At 44.6% G+C, this 19497-nt stretch overlaps 3 protein-coding genes across 8 annotated transcripts in view; 1 reads left to right on the forward strand and 2 right to left on the reverse strand.

Annotated features, from left to right (window-relative positions):
- dlg3 (discs, large homolog 3 (Drosophila)) overlaps positions 1 to 19497 on the forward strand; it is a 71531-nt gene that overhangs the window by 748 nt on the left and 51286 nt on the right. For all 5 annotated transcript variants that reach the window (XM_061273955.1, XM_061273990.1, XM_061273973.1 and 2 more), the window contains exons 2-4: positions 7383 to 7514; positions 13448 to 13539; positions 16374 to 16514. In XM_061273955.1, coding sequence (XP_061129939.1) covers positions 7383 to 7514; positions 13448 to 13539; positions 16374 to 16514 — 365 coding nt within the window. The remainder of the gene's footprint in view (positions 1 to 7382; positions 7515 to 13447; positions 13540 to 16373; positions 16515 to 19497) is intronic.
- LOC133157658 (uncharacterized) lies at positions 745 to 3896 on the reverse strand. 2 transcript variants are annotated; one of them, XM_061284361.1, is made up of 2 exons: positions 1209 to 3896; positions 745 to 835 (listed from the first exon to the last, which is right to left on the reverse strand). In XM_061284361.1, exon 1 carries the CDS (start codon positions 3768 to 3770, stop codon positions 1488 to 1490), a length of 2283 nt encoding a protein of 760 aa, XP_061140345.1. In that variant the 5' UTR covers positions 3771 to 3896; the 3' UTR covers positions 745 to 835; positions 1209 to 1487. The 2 variants fall into 2 exon arrangements, with proteins under 2 accessions (XP_061140345.1, XP_061140344.1); XM_061284360.1 differs by having other exon boundaries at positions 961 to 3896.
- Positions 3859 to 7141, reverse strand: LOC133162516 (uncharacterized). Its single transcript, XM_061291737.1, has 3 exons — positions 6903 to 7141; positions 3907 to 6529; positions 3859 to 3871 (listed from the first exon to the last, which is right to left on the reverse strand). Exons 2-3 carry the CDS (start codon positions 6267 to 6269, stop codon positions 3859 to 3861), a joined length of 2376 nt encoding a protein of 791 aa, XP_061147721.1. The 5' UTR covers positions 6270 to 6529; positions 6903 to 7141.

Genomic DNA, 19497 nt, shown 5'->3' on the forward strand with positions numbered 1-19497 from the left:
TAACAGAGTTTGTTGTTAGTGTCTGTCCCAAGTTTAAAAACGTGTACAGTTTTCCGTCGCTACATCGCGGTTCATTTGTCGCGGCTACAGTACATCGCGGGTACCCCCCCCATAAAAAAAAAGTCAAAATAAAAGGGAGTGCCCAAACAATTGCAGTACGTACAATTGTACCTTGTTATATTTACAGTATGTATATTTTATGTATATGTTACGTACGCACGCACAGACACACACACACACGTATCATATTTATAATATTTAAGCATTATTTTCTGTACGTCAGTCATACAATTATTATAGTATTTACATGTTTCATGGTTTAATATACATTTATTGATGCATAAAAAAATGATGTATGTGAAGAATGAGAGGGTGACACTGCTTTTCTCCAATCGTGGGTCGTCTTGGAACCAATTATCCGCCATAAGGCCTTTCGCAGTAACTCGGTCCCTATGGTTTTCCATAACAAAGTTGTTTGAAATAAAATGTTTGAATTTCAATTATCTATATACATATAATTCAATTTCAAATCAAACCTAAATGTGTAGTTTTCCCAGGGTCTTCTCCATCTCTTTGTAGAGTTAATTGAAGATTTAAATAGTCAGCGCTGTAAAGGAGGATTTGGCGCCCAATGTTGGGGAGGATAATACGCTAGATCTGGGGGTATATAGTGTACAAGATGGTGTATCGGTCAGAATACAGGAGGCAGCAAAGGACGTTTGGACACAGGGAATGGCCAAAAGGTAGATGGAGGGATGGACAGGTTTATTGAGTAGCAGGATTGAAGGTCATAATAGAATTGCAGATTGATAGAATTGCGGAATGATTGCGGAGTCTGCAATAACAAATAATAAGAATAAAGGTAAAGACAATCCCAAACTAAATATTTCAAATATGGCGCAAACATGCTTTAAATGACCCTAAAGGAAATACAGTATAATAACGTCGTTGCCAACGTACATAGTTGAATTCTAACGCTACGAGTGGCCGCATTATACTTATCTTAATGACACTCATCGTAATGTGGGCAATCGGATGGTCTGGGGAGACCTCTAGTGATCGAAATGAGGAACAGGAATGGCGGCAACAGGAAAGTGTCTCTCGTCCGCGAATCCGCTCAGAGTGCCATACAAGGACCCGAACTGACACGATGGCAACAAATACAAACAAATATACTTATTATACGACAACAACGATCTAGGGCTTACCTTTTGGTCATGAACTCGGCTTTTTTACTTGCTTCAACTATAACTAGAAAACTTCTACCCCACCATACCGCGAACTGCTCTCTTCCGGAGTGCCCTGCTCATGCGCAGAGAACGCCGCGTCACCCCATGGAATCACGTGACATGCGGAGCGGGAAAATAGGCAGAGCCGCTGCCAACACAGACATGCACATAGAACAACACAACATGCAAACGATGTCACAGCCTGTTGTACAGCCGCCCCCAAATGTGCAGGGCACATTTGTTTCAAACAAAGGCTCATCAGTCTTTATGAGAGTCCTGAGTCACTTCCGCTGGGAGGGCTGGTAGCACCACCAGTCGAGCTACTGGTCGGGTGTACTGCCGCCCTTTAATGTCGACATCAGCTGACCTTATGTGGCCATCGTCACTGCGATGAACCTTCGTCACATGACCAATAGGCCACATGGCACGGGGTAACTGTGGCTCGGTGATCATGACCACTGACTTCTCCAGGAGGTCGGGGGGGGAGGCTTGCCATTTCTGTCTTGTTTGCAATCCCGGTAGGTAATCCCTGATGAATCTTGACCAAAACTGGTCGGCAAGGACTTGGGAGTGCCGCCAGCGCCTTCGGCTCAGGATTTCGCTCTTCGGGTAGACGATCTGGGGGAGTGATCCATCAGGCCGCCCCAGTAGGAGGCTGTTGGGGGTCACGGGGTCGACGTCAGACAGGTCAGCAGACACATAGCCCAAAGGTTTTGAGTTGAGAATGGCCTCCACTTCCAACAGGACGGTGGAGAGGACGTCCTCATGGATAGGCTCAGTACCTAGACAGGTGCGGAGTGCAGACTTGACTGCTCGTACTTCTCTCTCCCATACTCCACCAAAGTGAGGGGCTGCTGGGGGGTTGAAGTTGAATTTGATTTTACGTGGAGCGAGTTGACTTTGTAGGGTTGGACACATACTTGTGAAGGCTTCCCGAAGCTCCTTCTCTCCCCCCTTGAAATTGGTCCCGTGGTCTGACCACAGTTCCGAGGGGGTTCCTCTTCTGGCAATGAATCGCCTCAAAGCCATCAGGAAAGCATCGGTGTCCATATTTCGTATGAGGTCCAGATGTACCGCTCTGGTGGTCAAGCACTTGAAGATGAGACCCCAGCGTTTCTCATGGCGTCGTCCAACCTTTACTAACATGGGACCGAAACAGTCCATGCCAGTGGCGTGGAAGGCAGGTTTATGCAACTGGAGGCGTGCGGTTGGGAGGTCAGCCATTTTAGGTATGGAAGGCTTGGCCCGCCAGCGCTGACAATCTACACAGGAACGTTGATAGCGACGAACTGCTTCACGGCCGTGAATGATCCAATAGGTCCTCCGCAACTCTGCAAAGACTCGCTCTGGCCCTGGGTGTTTAAGGTCCTGGTCATATTTCTTTATGAGCAGGCGGGTCACAGGGTGTGAGGCGTCGAGGACGATAGGGTGTGGGGTGACCTCGTTCTGGCCCTCTAGACGGCGTAACCGGCCTCCTACTCTGATTAGGTCGATGGAGGTGTCGATGACTGGCGCTAGAGTAAGAAGTCGACTCGAAGTTTTAACAGGCTTCCCTGCAGACAGCTGAGCACAATCGTCTGGGAAGGATTGCTTCTGGGCTCGTTGAAGGATGAGTACTTCAGCTTGTCGGTATTCTTCAGCGGTAGGTGAGTAGATCGGAGGGGCCTGGCCATGAAGCTCCCTTGCAGTAGCGTCCATGAGTTCCTGCCAGGTGTTGCACGTCTTGTCTTGTAGAATGGCAATGTCAGGTGAGGTGACGGTGGACCCACAGAACGTACCTTTCCTTAGTTCAGCGGCATCATCAGGTGGAATACCGTGTGGCATTTCTGGCCAGGTGGTTGGACCCTGTAGAAGGAAGGTGGGTCCTTGTGACCATCGATTGGGCTCCAACAGGGATATCAATGTCTTCCCTCTTGTCAGGTCGTCGGCAGGGTTGTTGTCTGAGTCTACGTAGCGCCAAACAAAGCCTTCCGTAAGCTCCTGGATCTCAGCTACTCTTGACCCTACAAACACCTTGTATCGACAGGATTGCGAGTGTAGCCAGGTGAGTACAGTGGTAGAGTCAGACCACAATACTGTGCTGTGTACTGGGAGAGCAAGCTCTTTCTTGAGGGTGGAAGCCAACTGCGCTGCTACAAGAGCCGCACACAGCTCAAGGCGAGGTACAGAATGCACACGCTTAGGGGCTATGCGGGAGCGAGCCAGAACAAAGGATAAATGTACCTTACCCTGGTTGTCTTCGGTTCGGAGGAAGGCTACAGCCCCGTAGGCCTTTTCTGAGGCGTCAGCAAAGATGTGCACTTGCCGAGTGGTCCCTTCGCGGTGGCTATCCGCAGGCGCATACGGACGTGGCATGGTAATGTCCGGCAGATGCTTGAGCTCCGCCTCCCAACAGGACCAAGCCTCGGTACGTCCTGTCTTCGTCTCCAGCAGGGCTATGGCTTGCTGATCCTGCTTGGATCGTGTCACTTCCCTCTCTGGCCTGTAGGGGACTGTATCCACTTGCCAGAGTCTCTCCACATGCCTGTAGAGATCATCCATGGGTGGTGGAACAGAGGTGAACAGGCATTGAGCTGGGTGAGCTGGCCGCCCCGTCGACTGACACGGGCCCTGCAAGGTCCACCCCAGTCTAGTGCGGACAGCTGCTGGGCTACCATGAGGACCAAGCCTGACCGGCTCGATGGGGGTTACGAGGTGGGGCTGGTCTGAACCTATGAGAAGCAAGGGCTTTACTTCTCGGAAGGTAGGAATAGGGATTCCACGCAGGTGCTTGAACTTCCTCTGTAGGTGGCTAACTGGGTAGCTATGTGGGGCTAGATTAAGATGGCTGGCTGTAAAGGCATCAGTGATCTTAAACATAATATTAGGGTTGGTGGGAGAGGAGACCCGGAATGACACTGTATGGCCATGCAAGACTTGGATGTCCGAGCGCACTGTGCGCAGTGGGAGGTCTTCGGGAGCGCCGTTAAGGGCTAGGGACTTAGCAGCGGTGGGGAGCAGCATAGTCCTCTCAGACCCATCATCCAGTATAGCGTAGGTGTCTAACTTCTGACTACCATAGTGCACGTGTACTCGCACCACCTTCAACATGACTCGGTTCCCCACGTGTGGTCGGTCAAGGTAGAAGGACTCGGAGGCACAGGTAGTCAGGCAGCTTTCAGCCTTTGGAGGTGAGTCATCCTTAACTTTCTCAGGTCTTATGTTAATCTCGTGGAGAGCGAGAAGGTGCTTGCCTTGACAAAGGTTACAGGGTTTCTTGAGGTCGCACTGAGCGGCGAAGTGTCGACGGGCACAGCGCCAACACCGCTTGTGCTCTTGGATCCACCTCTTCAGCTCGTCTTTGGTGAGCTGGGCTACACCACTACACTGGCTGAGGTAGTGGTCTGTACTCTCACAATAGGCACAGTATACCTTGGACTTGTCTTTCCCTTTGACAGGTTTCTCTTTAACTAGTTTCACTGAGGGCTCCTGGCTACTATGCAGGACTGCTGTTTGCTTAGCCACAGGACGAATGTTCCATTTAGTGCTCTGCTTCTCCTTGGAGCTCCGGCTACTGGTAGGATCGTCAAAGTCCTGGCACCATGACTCGTGGCGAAGCCACTCTGACAGGTCCCGCAAGGTGGATGTGGCTCCAGATCGAGTGGGCTGGGAACGGCGGAAATCGGCTCGCTGTTCAGGCGGAAGCTTACTCAGTAGGCGAGCTACGTGAGAGCCACAGCTTAGTTCAACTTCTCCTTCGTGGCCCAAGGTCTGGAGGAGACCCACCAGTGATTGTATTTGAAGGGCAAATTTCTGGAACGCCATTGGATCACCCCGCCTGACCTCTGGGCCGTCCAGGACGCTGGATATCTTCTTTAGGGCAAGCTGATGAGGTTGACCATATTTGTCATAGAGAGCTGTCATGGTGTCCGTGTAGGGTGTTGGAGAGTTTAGATAGGCGTCAGATATCAGTTTGGCCTCTTCTAACTTAAGATGGTCTACTAGTACCTGATACTTGAAGAGTTCTGTAGCATTGGAGGGGAGGAGGTTCTCTAATGCTATACGTAGCCGGGCGAACTCACTAGGGTCCGGGAAAGTGAACTTGGGAATGGTCGGTTGGGGTCCTCTGTACACTGGCTCTGGGTATGGAGGTTGCATGTAAGGGGTGGTTCTGTGAGAGTGTGGCACTTGAAGATGTGGTTGACCAGTTGGGGGTGCTTCTAGAGGTAAGGGTAAGTTACGTGGCGGTACAGGAGGAACGTGGGAGGACTCACGGCTAGAAGGAATGAACTGTGGATGACGGAATTGGGCTGGTTGTGGCTGAGGCCTGTAGTGTAGAGGCTTGGTCTCCGGTGGAGTCGGGTAAGGAGGTAGCTGATGAGCTCCCAGATTCAAGGCACTGAGGTTGGCGTTTAGGGCTTCCTCGGGTTCAGGCCATGGCGGAGGATCAGGCCAATCCTCCTCTTCCTCTGACTCAGTGAATCTCGAGCTGTTGCTCGTGGTGACGGCCCCATCAGGTGGTTTGGGACTGGAACATGCTGGTAGAGGGATGTTCACTTGACTCATGCCTATTCTTAGAGAGTGGGCCACGTCAATCAGCTGCTGAAGGTCACTACGGGCTTTATTTAGCTCCTTCAGTCCGGCATGGATGGCTTCGTGAGTCTCACGCAGAACCGCATTCCCATCTTGTACGGTGTGGCGGTTCGGGTGGTACTGGTCCTGGTTTGGCTGTTGTTGGTATGACTGGACAGGTGCAGATAAGGTTCTATCATCCGCATTCCTCCTCCGGGTGAAGCTTGAGGCTAGCTGAGGGGCTCTATGCTGAGCAGCATCCTCGAAGCTCTCCGGATGAAATTGAGGTGCACGCAAGGAGATCGTCTGGACTAGTCCCTGCTGTGGGTATGACGGTCTGCCTGTTGGGGTCGGTGTAAACGAGTCCCAACGTGGTTGGCCGCTGTGCTCATATCCCACGTAGTCCACCTCGAAGTCCTGCATCCAAGCTGGGGGGTGCGTCCGACGTTTTGGCCTCACATCCAGGTGTCTTTCTTGATCTTGCTCCATCCTGAACACTATATCCGGCTCGAAGGACCACAATGTAAAGGAGGATTTGGCGCCCAATGTTGGGGAGGATAATACGCTAGATCTGGGGGTATATAGTGTACAAGATGGTGTATCGGTCAGAATACAGGAGGCAGCAAAGGACGTTTGGACACAGGGAATGGCCAAAAGGTAGATGGAGGGATGGACAGGTTTATTGAGTAGCAGGATTGAAGGTCATAATAGAATTGCAGATTGATAGAATTGCGGAATGATTGCGGAGTCTGCAATAACAAATAATAAGAATAAAGGTAAAGACAATCCCAAACTAAATATTTCAAATATGGCGCAAACATGCTTTAAATGACCCTAAAGGAAATACAGTATAATAACGTCGTTGCCAACGTACATAGTTGAATTCTAACGCTACGAGTGGCCGCATTATACTTATCTTAATGACACTCATCGTAATGTGGGCAATCGGATGGTCTGGGGAGACCTCTAGTGATCGAAATGAGGAACAGGAATGGCGGCAACAGGAAAGTGTCTCTCGTCCGCGAATCCGCTCAGAGTGCCATACAAGGACCCGAACTGACACGATGGCAACAAATACAAACAAATATACTTATTATACGACAACAACGATCTAGGGCTTACCTTTTGGTCATGAACTCGGCTTTTTTACTTGCTTCAACTATAACTAGAAAACTTCTACCCCACCATACCGCGAACTGCTCTCTTCCGGAGTGCCCTGCTCATGCGCAGAGAACGCCGCGTCACCCCATGGAATCACGTGACATGCGGAGCGGGAAAATAGGCAGAGCCGCTGCCAACACAGACATGCACATAGAACAACACAACATGCAAACGATGTCACAGCCTGTTGTACAAGCGCAATCAAACGTAGTTTTGACTTGTTCTTTCAAATTGATAGTTTTGATATTTTAAATGGAGTGGTCAATTGGTGTAAAAAGTCAATCTCGACATTTGCCCAAATGATGTGTACAAATGTAGCAAGTCATGAAACCTAATATAATGCAACGCAACATTTAATGTGTGAGCAGCCGAAAGAAGATGAAGATGGTCTTTGGGAGAAACGTCTGTCCTGAGTACTTTTTTTTTCTTTTGTCGATATAGACACTGAGCGAGCAGCAGGTCTGCTCAGACGCTACCAGGCCAGCTTGACGAGTCCAGACGAGCAGGCCCTCAAGACCAGTGTGGGCAAAGTGTCCGCTATCCTGGGCAGCCAACTCTTCCAAGCGCTTCTTGGTAAGGAGGAAAAATACTATGGAAGTTTATCTGTGCCATCGGATTTTGAATTCGAATTTGTAGCACTGAATTTTTTTACATCCAATTTTTAACACTGAATTTTTTTTTGCATCTAAATCAGACTTTGAATTTTAAAAGCCATCGAATTTCTAGCACTGAATTTTTTTTTCCTAAGACATTTTTTTCAATGTCTCAAAAAATTCAGTGTCAAAAAATTCAATGTCTTAAAAAATTCAGTGTAAAAAAATTCGACATCTCAAAAAATTCAATGTAAAAAAATCCAATGTTTAAAAAAATTCAGTGTAAAAAAATTCGATGTCTCCAAAAATTCAGTGTAAAAATATTCAGCGCGGACATCCGGGGTAACCAAGGGAGAAGTAATCGATCCCTGTATCAAATCATCCAACGTTCAGCCAATCAAGTTACGCTCCATTGGTCATGTGACGTCGAAACAGGAACGTCGTGAAGTTCAAGTTCATTACAGTATTACAGTATTAACTGTTACTGTTACCTTTGAACTTCACGACGTTCCTGTTTCGACGTCACATGACCAATGGAGCGTAACTTGATTGGCTGAACGTTGGATGATTTGATACAGGGATCGATTACTTCTCCCTTGGTTACCCCGGATGTCCGCGCTGAACATTTTTACACTGAATTTTTGGAGACATCGAATTTTTTTACACTGAATTTTTTTAGACATTGAATTTTTTTACATAGAATTTTTTGAGATGTCGAATTTTTTTACACTGAATTTATTAAGACATTGAATTTTTTGACACTGAATTTTTTGAGACATTGAAAAAAATGTCTTAGGGAAAAAAAATTCAGTGCTAGAAATTCGATGGCTTTTAAAATTCAAAGTCTGATTTAGATGCAAAAAAAAATTCAGTGTTAAAAATTGGATGTAAAAAAATTCAGTGCTACAAATTCGAATTCAAAATCCGATGGCACAGATAAACTTCCATAAAATACCCCCCATCACAGTCCTAAGAGGGTATACAAATCAGCTACAGCAGTTTTTTCCCCTGTGTGTGTGTGTGTGTGTATACAAAAGTAAGCAATTTTTTCTTGACTGGTTGCTCCTTAGTCGAGTAACATTTCGTCCGCATCAGGCTCCGCTGCGATTGACTCACCTTTTCACAACATTCCTTGTCATTACCACGGGCTCTGTCTGTCCAAACTCTAACATGATTTCAAATCATGCGTTACACGTGGTCAGTAGTCGTTAGTGGCAAGAATGTCTTTATTGTGCTGTGTAGATGAATTATTTTACGCCACTTCTGGCTTGTACTAGTTGGTTTTGAATTCAGATACTTAACTATACCAGATCCGTGATGGTCTGTGTGATATTTTTGTTGCCGTGGCACTGTGCATTTCTTTCGTTCTAAAAGCACATTCATGCAATGAGTTTGAGGTTCCCTGCAGTGTTTCTCTTATTGAGTTGTGGCCGTTGAAGCATTCAGTGAGTGTGAACATCCTTAACTCTCATTTAAAAGTGAAAACTATATTTTTGTCTTTTAAACCTCAACTTTCTGTCTGGCATTCCATTTGGCACGTATGAGGGACATATTTTCACGAGGTGGACTTGAAAACCGAAGAGCATAGAATGTGGTCATTACAATGCTGCAAGGATTTGGGTTCTCATCGAGGATTCCAAACATTCTTGACAAAGAATGTGCCGGCACGGACAAATCGAATACAAAAAAGAAATAAAAAAAATGAACCTGCTCTCGGCAGCTCTGCCAATCACTGCCAGAGCTCCAGCTCTGGCCTGTTTGGGTCATCTGGGGCTTTGTGAAGACCTAGCGGTGGCGTCTTTGCCAGACTTGCTGGTCTTCAGCAAGCTCATTCTTTTTATTGAACATGTGGTTTGGATCACAAAGCTAAGCATAGTCATGACTCACTCGCTCGCCTTGGTCTTCTCCTCTGCTCCCTGCCTTCACGTGCTCGAGGCCACGTGAGGCGGCACTCTGCTGGTGCTGTTGTTGGTTTTCTTTTTTTCCATGACTCTTTTACTTGTAGTTCATTGCATATTTGCGATTCCATAATCACAGCTTTACCAATTTCTTGAAGCTAAGCTACTAGGGGTGTAAATGGCGGGTTTTGTCACGATACGACATCATATCGATACAAAGAACTACGATACGATATTTGCCGATATCTTAAAGCCCGCTGCGATTCATTCACGATATATCACGATATAGTGCTCTACGATCGATATATATATATATTTTTTAAATAAAAAATATAGAACAATCTCCTGATTTATAACAATTCATACGCAAAATCAACAAGGTACTGCAAACTCTTTATTTAGGAAATTACAAGAGTATTGTAGTATACAAAGTGCTTCTTTTAACACTGAACTTTGATGTTGTGTTTTTTCTTTAAATGTGCGGCGAGATTTGTGCTCCCTGAATATTTGATCACCGCATGGCAGGATTTACAGACTGCACGTGTCTTGTCCGTTGAGCCATCTTTTCTTTGGAATCCAAAGTGCTTCCAAACGAATGACTTGAAGCCTAAGCGGGAGCAGATTTTCTCGTCACTAGCCATAGCACCAGCCCAGGAGCCCCGTACTAGTTGTCGACTCCCCTTTCACGTGCCTCCTCTGCTCACAACAGAACATGCCGCGCACTGCTCCCGGAAAGAGGAAGCAAGCAACAATGAACTGGATTTCAAAATAAAGTCGCGTCTCATGTCCGAGGTCAAACACGGCGATATAAATCGATGTTTACGTTTAGCGTCGATGCCAATAAATCGTAGAGCATCATATCGGTTAATCGATGTGTATCGATTAGGGGTGTAACGATACATCGATTAAAAACGCCCAAATGATGACCACCACACCACAGTTAAGAGATAAATTAAAACATCTCAGCTCCATACCTGCCGTCATTCCTGGACGCTTAACCACAATACTCCAGACACTTGAGATCTCCGTGATTAGGAGGATTAAGGCAGTCCTGTGGGAGCAGTGGGTGATGGGCAGCGAGCACAGCTTCACGCCAACCGGGAGGATGCGCCGTGCAACTTTCTTGGACGTCATTGGATGGATGGACACAGCGTGGGCTTCAGTGAAAACCGAAACCATTCTGTCAGGATTCAGAAAGGCTGGAATAATTGTAACTGAAACTAACGATGAGTTTGATGTCAGCGGCGGAGACGAAGAAGGTTCCCACGTACTTCCGGAATCTGCAGGCGCTTTCTTTGTAAGTGAAGAGGGTTAGGGTTAGGGTTAGGGTTAGAGAGGCCGAGAAGGCCCAAAGGGTGGGAGGGGGGACGGAGATTGTCCTTGGCTCGTACGTTGAACTCTTGTTTTGTTAAATAAAGAGCCGGTTACCAAACCCACGACTTGTCTGGTACTACTCAGGTAACGCTACAATATAGTTCTAAAGCCCTTCGGAATAATTGGAACCGCAACTAACAGCGAGTCCAACGTCACCACCACATTTACTTCCGGAGTCAGCAGCGGCGTTTTTTTTAAGTGACACAGAGGATGAAGGTTTTGATGGATTTAATGAGTTGGACTGACATGTATGGTTTGATAAACTTGTTATTTATGTTATCGTTATTTGGTATATAGTTTATAGACATAGTTATATCGGCCTGTGGAATAATTAGAACTGCGACTGACTAAAAGGTTTGTGGTAAAACTTGACCTATTCAAAGTTTTCTAGGTGTCACCTGCTTCCTTTTCCAATTTGCTGCAGGACTAATCTTTCTATTACCATATTTCATTTTTGTTTGTTTTGCCTAATTTTTTTAATATTAATCCTTTTCCTCAACAGACTGTCACCTTTCTAATATATGTTTTATTTTTCTACTATGCATCACCAGAATTATTTTTAAATGCCTTTTTACTTCATTTTATTTACCTATTCATGTTTGTCTGTCTTTAAAAAACGTATTGTAATGTAATGTATTTTTTATTTTTCACTTTAATTTATTTACTGGAGTTAAATAACTATGTCTGGCAGGCATTGTTTGGCATTTGTTTCATGGTTACGCTGTCAGGAACAAAAGCTGCCTCAACTGTGCATTCAAACTTTTGTTCTAGGAAGGAATGACGCTTTATTTGGGTGGGGAATCTCCATGTTAAATTACTCAGGACCCTAAATTTCCCAGAGAATATATACATATATATGTATGTATATGTATATAAGGCGGGGGGGGGGGGGGGCTTAATGGTTTGGCCTGGTTTGTAATTGTGACCTAGTTTTCCATTCAATTTGTTACTCCAGGACAGGGTCACATTCTTCTTTTTTTGATGCCCCAGCTCCCCCGCCCAATAAAAAAAAAAAAAGCAGTTGGATGTTCCTTCCAATTGAATGCACACATGACAACGAGAGGAGGCCCGGTTTATACACACACGCAAATCCTGCATGTAACGAAAGGATAACCCCCCTTGCTTCCTTCCACAATTTTTCATCAGTCATTGCCCTAACACATGTTCTCGCTGCGACGATGTTATGTTTTCTCCATGGGAAGGAATGCATGTAGTCTGTTTGAGTTGGAATGCTTCCAAAATACGTATTTGGGAAAGTCTGTACACGTGTGAACGTGCAACCTCATGTCGGGACATTGGCCAACAATAGAACAAATACACAGTACAGTAGATACTTGTAATGCTCTCGGGACTATTCTCCGAAAGGTGCCAGCAGTAGGCAGGAAGTGCTCACACTAATTGTAGTATGTACACTTGTGTTTTGTCTTTGTGTGCCTTGGCTGGCAACCACTTAAGGGTGTCCCCCACCTACTGCCCAAAGACTGCTGGGATAGGCTTCAGCTCGCCTGCGACCCCCGTGGGGGACAAGCGGTACAGAAAATGGCTGGATGGATTTATATGTCTGTTATGTTCGCGTGCGAACAGTGTTGATTTTCAGTTTTCTTATCTTACCTGAATATAAGACGGTGTTTTTTGCATTGAAATAAGATTGAAAAAGTGGGGGTCTAGACATTATACCCATTCACAAGGCTAGATGGCGCCAGATGTCTTTAAAGCGAAGGCTGAACTTAACTCCCCAGGCCAAAGCGAACCCCTGTCACGAAGAAGAAAAAGAAAAATAGCGGTTTACATTATTTTATCGCAATATTTTTCCTTATTCAGATTTGTTTCAAGAATACAGTTACAGTTAGACTTCACTTTGATGGTCATTGCAATTTTGTTGTTTTTATCACAGTAGATTGGTTCATTTACGTTTCAAAAACCGGAAGCCATTCATTTACAAATGTGATTGCACTTAAGTTTACATATTTAAATGTTCAGATATGAAGATGTGATAGACTGTTTTTGCATGATTTGAATGAGGCGAAATAACCTGCTTTTTCTCTCGAAAATATATTGTGATAATCATTTGATTTCAGAGGTACTGTTGTAATTATTTTCTGTCTAAAAATTCAATTTAGTGGTCAAAAAGTCTTTTTTCAAACTTGAGTCTTGAAAAAGAGGGGGTCGTCTTATATTCGGGCCAATACAATAAAAGCTAGCAGGCCTTTATTTTTTTCTGTTGTTTACTTCTATGTATACTGTGTACTATGTCTTGTCACCGTGGGATAGTGGGAACGTAATTTCGATCTCTTTGTGTGTCTCGGCATGTGAAGAAATTGACAATAAAGTAGACTTTGACTTTGTTGCTGAAAAAGCATTGTCAAAGAGCCCTGTTGAATTTTTGTAAAAAGATGACTTATTCTCCGCTAACCTCATGTCTACATCGTAACGGCTCCCATGTGTGACATCAGCTGAACTCTTTGAAGGCCTGCCACCTGCTCATCGAGCCAAGTTTTTTCCAAAAACAACCAATGTCTGACCAAGTCAACTATAAATGTCTGAAAGTACCAAAAGACAAACGCCATGTCTCTCTTGAGACATCAACTCTCTTATGAGTTCTATATCGACATAAAAGATGTTTTTTCCTCTCATCTCATAGATATTCAAGAGTGTTACGAGGTAACCTTGCAGCTGAATGTGCAACAAAGTGCACTGATGGAAGAGGAAGATGGCGAGCAGGAAGCATTGGAGGTACATTTGGCAGCAGTTTTTGCAGTTGGGAGTAAAACACGCTTAATTGTTTGCTTTTGCCGCCACACGTGGCCCGTGCGCTACCGCTACCTGCGCCTCTCGCTCACTCCTACGAGGCGAGGAAGGAGGAGGAGTCAAAAGGCCATTTGCTCGGTCGGCGCCACGAAGCCAGCCAGTCCTTTCATTACGACTCTTTGTGTATTTTTAGCTTGCAAAGAGTTCAAGTCAAGTTTATTTGTATAGCCCTAAATCACAAGCAGTCTCAAAGGGCTTCACGTAGACAGAAATTGACAATTATTCTCAAAGCATCCCCTGATCTTAAGCTCCCAAAAGGGCAAGGAAAAACTTAAAAATCCCTACCGGGGGAAAATGAGAAACCTTGAGAAGGGACCACAGTTGTGTATTTGAAGAGGGAGTCTGACTGCATGTTGCTCAGACACTGGGCAGAATGTCGCTATTTGGAGTCACATATACTGTCCAGTGTTTTATGTTGACACATGTCACCAAATAAGAATGTCACTTTAAAGCCGCCTATTTGCGCGTTGTCATTTGCTAATATTTTCGCAATCCCTCCCATGGTATTTGTTGTCAAAGACCTGCCGATTTCTCTCTTTTGAAATCAATTGCGGAGCTTCATTTACACAGAAATAATGCCCTTACCCATCATATATGCTATGTGGGACATCTTAGTAGCCAGGAAATATGTGAGAAAGAATTTTTGTTGTGCTATGCCTTGTGATATTTTTTAGATTTATTAATTAGATTTATCCTTCAAAATCATTCCGCCCCGCCGTATCCAATCAGAGGCGGCGTGTGCGGCCTATTTCTTCCGCGTCAGTCATCTGCTTAAGATTGGAACCACGTCAAGCGCACAAACTCAAAAGTGCGCCTTCATTCTGCCTCGCTGAGCTTCCTTTTTTTTTTTTTTTTTTTTTTTTTTTTTTTTCCCCCCTTTCCTCCCGGCTTCCTTGTGATTTGTGCTGTTTGCTGCCTGATTCCGTCCGTCCATCCCTCGGTCAGCGAGAGAGAGAGAGAGATGCTTAAAGGGCACCCAGCGAAGGAGCTCATCATTATTCCGGCCGTGTCGTCACCTGGGTGGAGGATGGGAGAGGGAAATCAAATGAGTCTGCACATTCCTTGGTGTGTCACAAAGAGAGGCAAATAGCTGCTGCTTCCAAATACAACATAAGGCCTTTTCCGTCCTCAAATTCCCAGGCGGGTTGCAAGGGGAGCTTAAAGCGAGTAGAAAGCGATGAGAATGACAACAGGTTCATTGTGCCTCCTGACATCTAGCGGAAGAGCATTTCATTGTTCTGACTGTAATAATAATAATAGAATAGAGTACGAGATGATAGCATAGACTGCTTTTATTGTGATTGTGCAGCGACAAAACAACACAATAATACATTCGATCAGATTTAACAAAGGATGAATGAATGTTGCCATTCCCAATATTTAGCTGAATAAAATTACAATAACCGATTAATCGGACGATCAATAAAAAAATTATAACATAGAATATAAGCTATTAAAGCTATAAAATAGCTTATTTTTTGGTTCCCTCATGCTTACAACACTAGAACTATAAAGTATATAATATACAATCATGAATTAAAATTTGAATGGTTTGAAATACTTTTTTTTTTTTTTTTTAATCAACAGGTCGACTCGAGTGGAACAAATCAGCAATTTAGTTGTTGTTATTTTACGTCCAAATGTGTAAGAACCCCCCCACCACCAGTTTTCTTTTAATTTTATTTTAAAAGAGCAAATATCAAGTGATGAATTGGCCACTCCTTACCCACTAGAGTTATTTGATGCCACAAGATGATGACAAATGACTACTTGTCTAAAGGTTTTTCACACCAAATCAGGTTGTCCACGAAATGTTGGGTGCAAGTTTAAAAAAAACAGTATTGCAAAAATTCACTCAAACTTCAATGCATTGAAACCTTGCTTCAATTCACTCAAACTGTAACGCATTGGAATTTTGCTTGTTGTCTGAATGCTTGATGTCTCTTTCACCCAATCATTAAGCTGCAGAGTTCAAAATGTCCCATTTCGAAATTCATCCATTTGCCGCTTATCCCGACGAAGATTGCGGGTGCGCCGGAGCCCATCCCAGCTGACTTCTAGTGCCCAAAACCCCCGAGCGCATCGCTGTGGTGCCTATTTCAGAATTAACACTTGAGAATTTCTTTTCAAACCTTTCAGCACCAAAACCTTCTCTGCATTCAGGAACATAAATTTACTTTTTCAAACCTTTCAACCGTTGCCCAATTTTTGCTTCATTTTTATATCGTCCTTAAAATGGATCTAAGATTCATCATAGTTTCAACAATTCAATCAATCCCACATTTCTTTTTATAGTTATGTTGACCTCCCCTCAGTTTCAAGCATTTCTTTTTCTCCCTCAAAGCAAAGATGGAATTCTTCTTGTTTGAGATTGTAGACCTCTGTGCATTGTGACTCACTTGCATTGTCTTTTCCGCTTCCATAAGGCACCTCAACACTCATGAACAAGCGCTTTAACTTTTGGCCACTTGGCTTTTTTCCTGAACACTGCCCTCTGCTGTATTTTAAGGTGCATTGTGGTTCATTTTGTTAATGAACCCAAGAAGTGTATGGAATGCAAATAGCGTGACAGATTACACATTCTTTTTTTTATCTCTTCATCCAGTGTTTAATTTTTTTGGGATAGTTACTCTGGCCTCGCTAATATAATCACCTGCTATTTTTCTATTGTGCGATATATATTTTTTTCTTCAAGTTCCCCAATTCTTTTTTTTTTTTTTCAAGTCACATCAAATGACATTTTATTTGTCTTCTCTAAGAAATCAGGAGAAGCAGATGAGCAGAATCAAGAGGACGAGGGTGAAGGCGTTTCCCGCATCCGAGTGACGTGCCGAGGAAGTGATCGCAAGGTGGAGCGAGTATGTGCCCTGGTGACTCGTTCGCATGTCGAAGTGCCAAAGGTGAGTTCTTCCGACTTTTTTACATACATTTGTAATTGATGATGATGGCACACTTTCTTATGGCGCTTGAAGAATTAATTAAATGTTTAAAGTGAGTAAAATTGGAATACACCGGGCTGATCATCTGTTTCGATATTAAGTTAGCATTTTGAAGCATGCCAAGACCAGTTCAAAACTTTGCTCAAAACTAAAAGTACAGGGAACTCCATGCACTTTCTTTTTTTTTTAGAATAGAAACAATAAACAAATTATTTTGTTCATTATGAATTCATTGAAGATTAAAAGATCTTGAACATGGTGCAAATTTGACAAGATGTTTAATAAACTGAACCAAAGGTAAGTGTTAGTATTGGTAAATATACAAACTAAAAAAAAACTTTATTTCACTGCAAATGATTATGGGCTCCAAAAATCAATTGTCCGTGTCTGATTTTAATAACTGGCTTGGGAGAAAAAAATCTCAAGTTACTGCAACTATTTTCAAACCATTTTTCAAATGTTAATATTTTACAAACTTAGAGGTGGGATTGAGTCCCATTGATTAGCACAACGCCTCACAGTGCAAAGGCTGTGGGTTCGAGTCCGGCTCAGGCCTTTCTTTGTGGAGTTTGCATATTCTCCCTGTGCCCGCATGGGTTTCCTCCAGCGTGTCTGGTTTCCTCCCACATGCCAAAGCCGCTGCACGGTAGGCTGATTGAGCGCTCCAAAGTGTTTGTGGGTGTTATTTTGAGTGCAAACGTTTGTTTACGTGTGCCTTGTGATTGGCTGGCGACCGGTCCAGGTTGTCCCCGCCTACCGCCCTAAATCAGCTGAATTTGGCTCCTGAATAAGTGTGATCATTCGGTGGTCGACTCCAAAATCCTGATGTAAATTAAAACCTACAAATGTCTCAAAAAAAGAAGATTTCGACGACATTTGTGAATTATTTTGTCATATTGCACCAAAACACACGATGATGATGATAATGATGGAGACCTATTTTTTTTCCCAACGGGGACTATTTAGTGGCGTTAAGCGGCAATGCCACACATTGACTCATCGCACATTGTACATTCCTAGATGGTTGCTCTTGATAGTGAGGCACTGGATTCATGTGTGTGTCTGTGTGTGTGTGTGTGTGTGTGTGTGTGAGACTCCCTCTATTGCACGAAGGAGGGAGTGAACGGAGGGAGGGATGGTGTGGAGGAGGCTGGAAAGACAGAGAGAGAGAGAGGGAGAGCGCAGGAACGGATAGCCGGCGTTACCATAGAAACCACATTCCTCCCCCGCCTGCATCCCTACTGACTCCTCTGTCTCTCGATCTGGCTCTGCTCCTTTCATTTCCCTACCTCTTTTTTGAAAAAAAAAAAAAAAAAACTGTGTGCTTCTCCCCTTCCATCTCTACCCTTCCACGGGCCGCACTTCATCAGGTTCTTAGTCGGAACCTCCACCTTTCTAGCACCCTCCACATTTTCAGCGGTTGCAAGATGAATGCGCAGAACAGACTTTGCTCATCTGCCTTCTCATGCACCGACGGCCACATTTTGTTTTCCCTGCGTCTCGTCTATTTTCTTCTCTCTATTTTTACTCCGACTATCCTCCCCTCCCCTCGCCGCTTCTGTTGAGTAGCATGCTTCACTGATGCCCCCTCTAGTCATCGCCATTCTGCCTATACATGCAGGGCATCTTTTTTTTTTTTTAACCCAGCTCACTTAGGGCGACCTTAAGGATGTTCACTAGGATAGCGACGGGGATGTTGTTTCTGGTGAATTTTGCAGTTTGACCAGCAACCCAATTGAAATCTTGGTGGGGTTGGAGTTGGATGTTGGCTGTTGGCCAGTGTATGGTGAAGGATCATGCCGAATCATTTCCATTTGAAAACATGGCTTTCGTAATAGCACATTGGTTGTTGGGCCAATATATATATTTTTTGGTTATTACAAATACCTTTAGAAAAAGCAAGGACAACACGTACAACTTGGGCCGCCAGCATAGACATCAATACATATCAGCTTTCCTGCCATGTTCAAGAGGGTGTCTCTGATTATAAAATTCCACATGACTTGTATCATAGCAGTATTTGCCAACACTCATTTATTTTTGGGAATCTTTCTGATGAGGGCCGCAATATTTCCCACACACGCTGTGGCGGGCCTCCACAAATCAATGTTGGCCGCTACTGAAAGATATTCAAGGTACTTCTCCACTGTAAATTGTATTGTTATGCGGACATGCCACTGATGCCAGCTCAGTGGCCTAGTGGTAGTAGAGTGTCTGCCCTGAGACTGGAGGGTTGTGGGTTCAAACCCCGGCTGGGTCATACCAAATAAAAGTGGGACCCGTTGCCTCCCTGCTTGGCACTGAGCACTAAGGGTTGGAATTGGGGGGGTTAGATCACCAAATGATTCTCGAGCGTGGCACTGCTGCTGCTCACTGCTCCCCTCTCCCTTAGGGGATGTATCAAAATCACGCGGGGATGGCGTAAATGCAGAGGACAAATTTCACCACACCCAGATGTGTGTGTGACGACGATCATTGGAACTTTGACTTTAACTTTTTAGACTTAGGCGATCGATTAAAGTGGCTTCAGCTCACCATTGCTCCGTGTTGGGCAAAGCTTACATATTGTCACCACCAAATGTGATGGTCAGTGAGCCCAACTATCGTTGTTCTGGTAGTTTGATAAATTGTCTTGTTTGGAGTAGATGACTAGTACCTCCATCTTAAGATGGACATCAGGGATGTAAAATTAACACTCAAGTGGCTTTCTATAGTTCCAAGTCTCAAATCCTCACCCTTTTCGAAGCTTTGAGCTGCCCCTTTAAGCCACCCTCACTACCGACTTGCCTTATTCGGTGTCGCATCCGGTCAGGTGACAAAGGAGTAAGTCACATGGCTTGTCATAGAAATGCTTCACAATGACTCAATGCAACAGTCTGCGTTGGTTGGGGGGAGAGGCGGGGGTTGGGTTATATTACGATACCCGTGCGTGTGTGCATGCGTG

This window comes from Syngnathus typhle, linkage group LG1 (assembly GCF_033458585.1).
Source record: "Syngnathus typhle isolate RoL2023-S1 ecotype Sweden linkage group LG1, RoL_Styp_1.0, whole genome shotgun sequence".
Classification (NCBI taxonomy): Eukaryota; Metazoa; Chordata; class Actinopteri; order Syngnathiformes; family Syngnathidae; genus Syngnathus; species Syngnathus typhle.

Bases quoted from the DNA above. Each gene is read 5' to 3' on its own strand.
- LOC133162516 (XM_061291737.1), bottom strand. From the start codon at position 6,269: ATGGAGCAAGATCAAGAAAGACACCTGGATGTGAGGCCAAAACGTCGG.
- LOC133157658 (XM_061284361.1), bottom strand. From the start codon at position 3,770: ATGGATGATCTCTACAGGCATGTGGAGAGACTCTGGCAAGTGGATACA.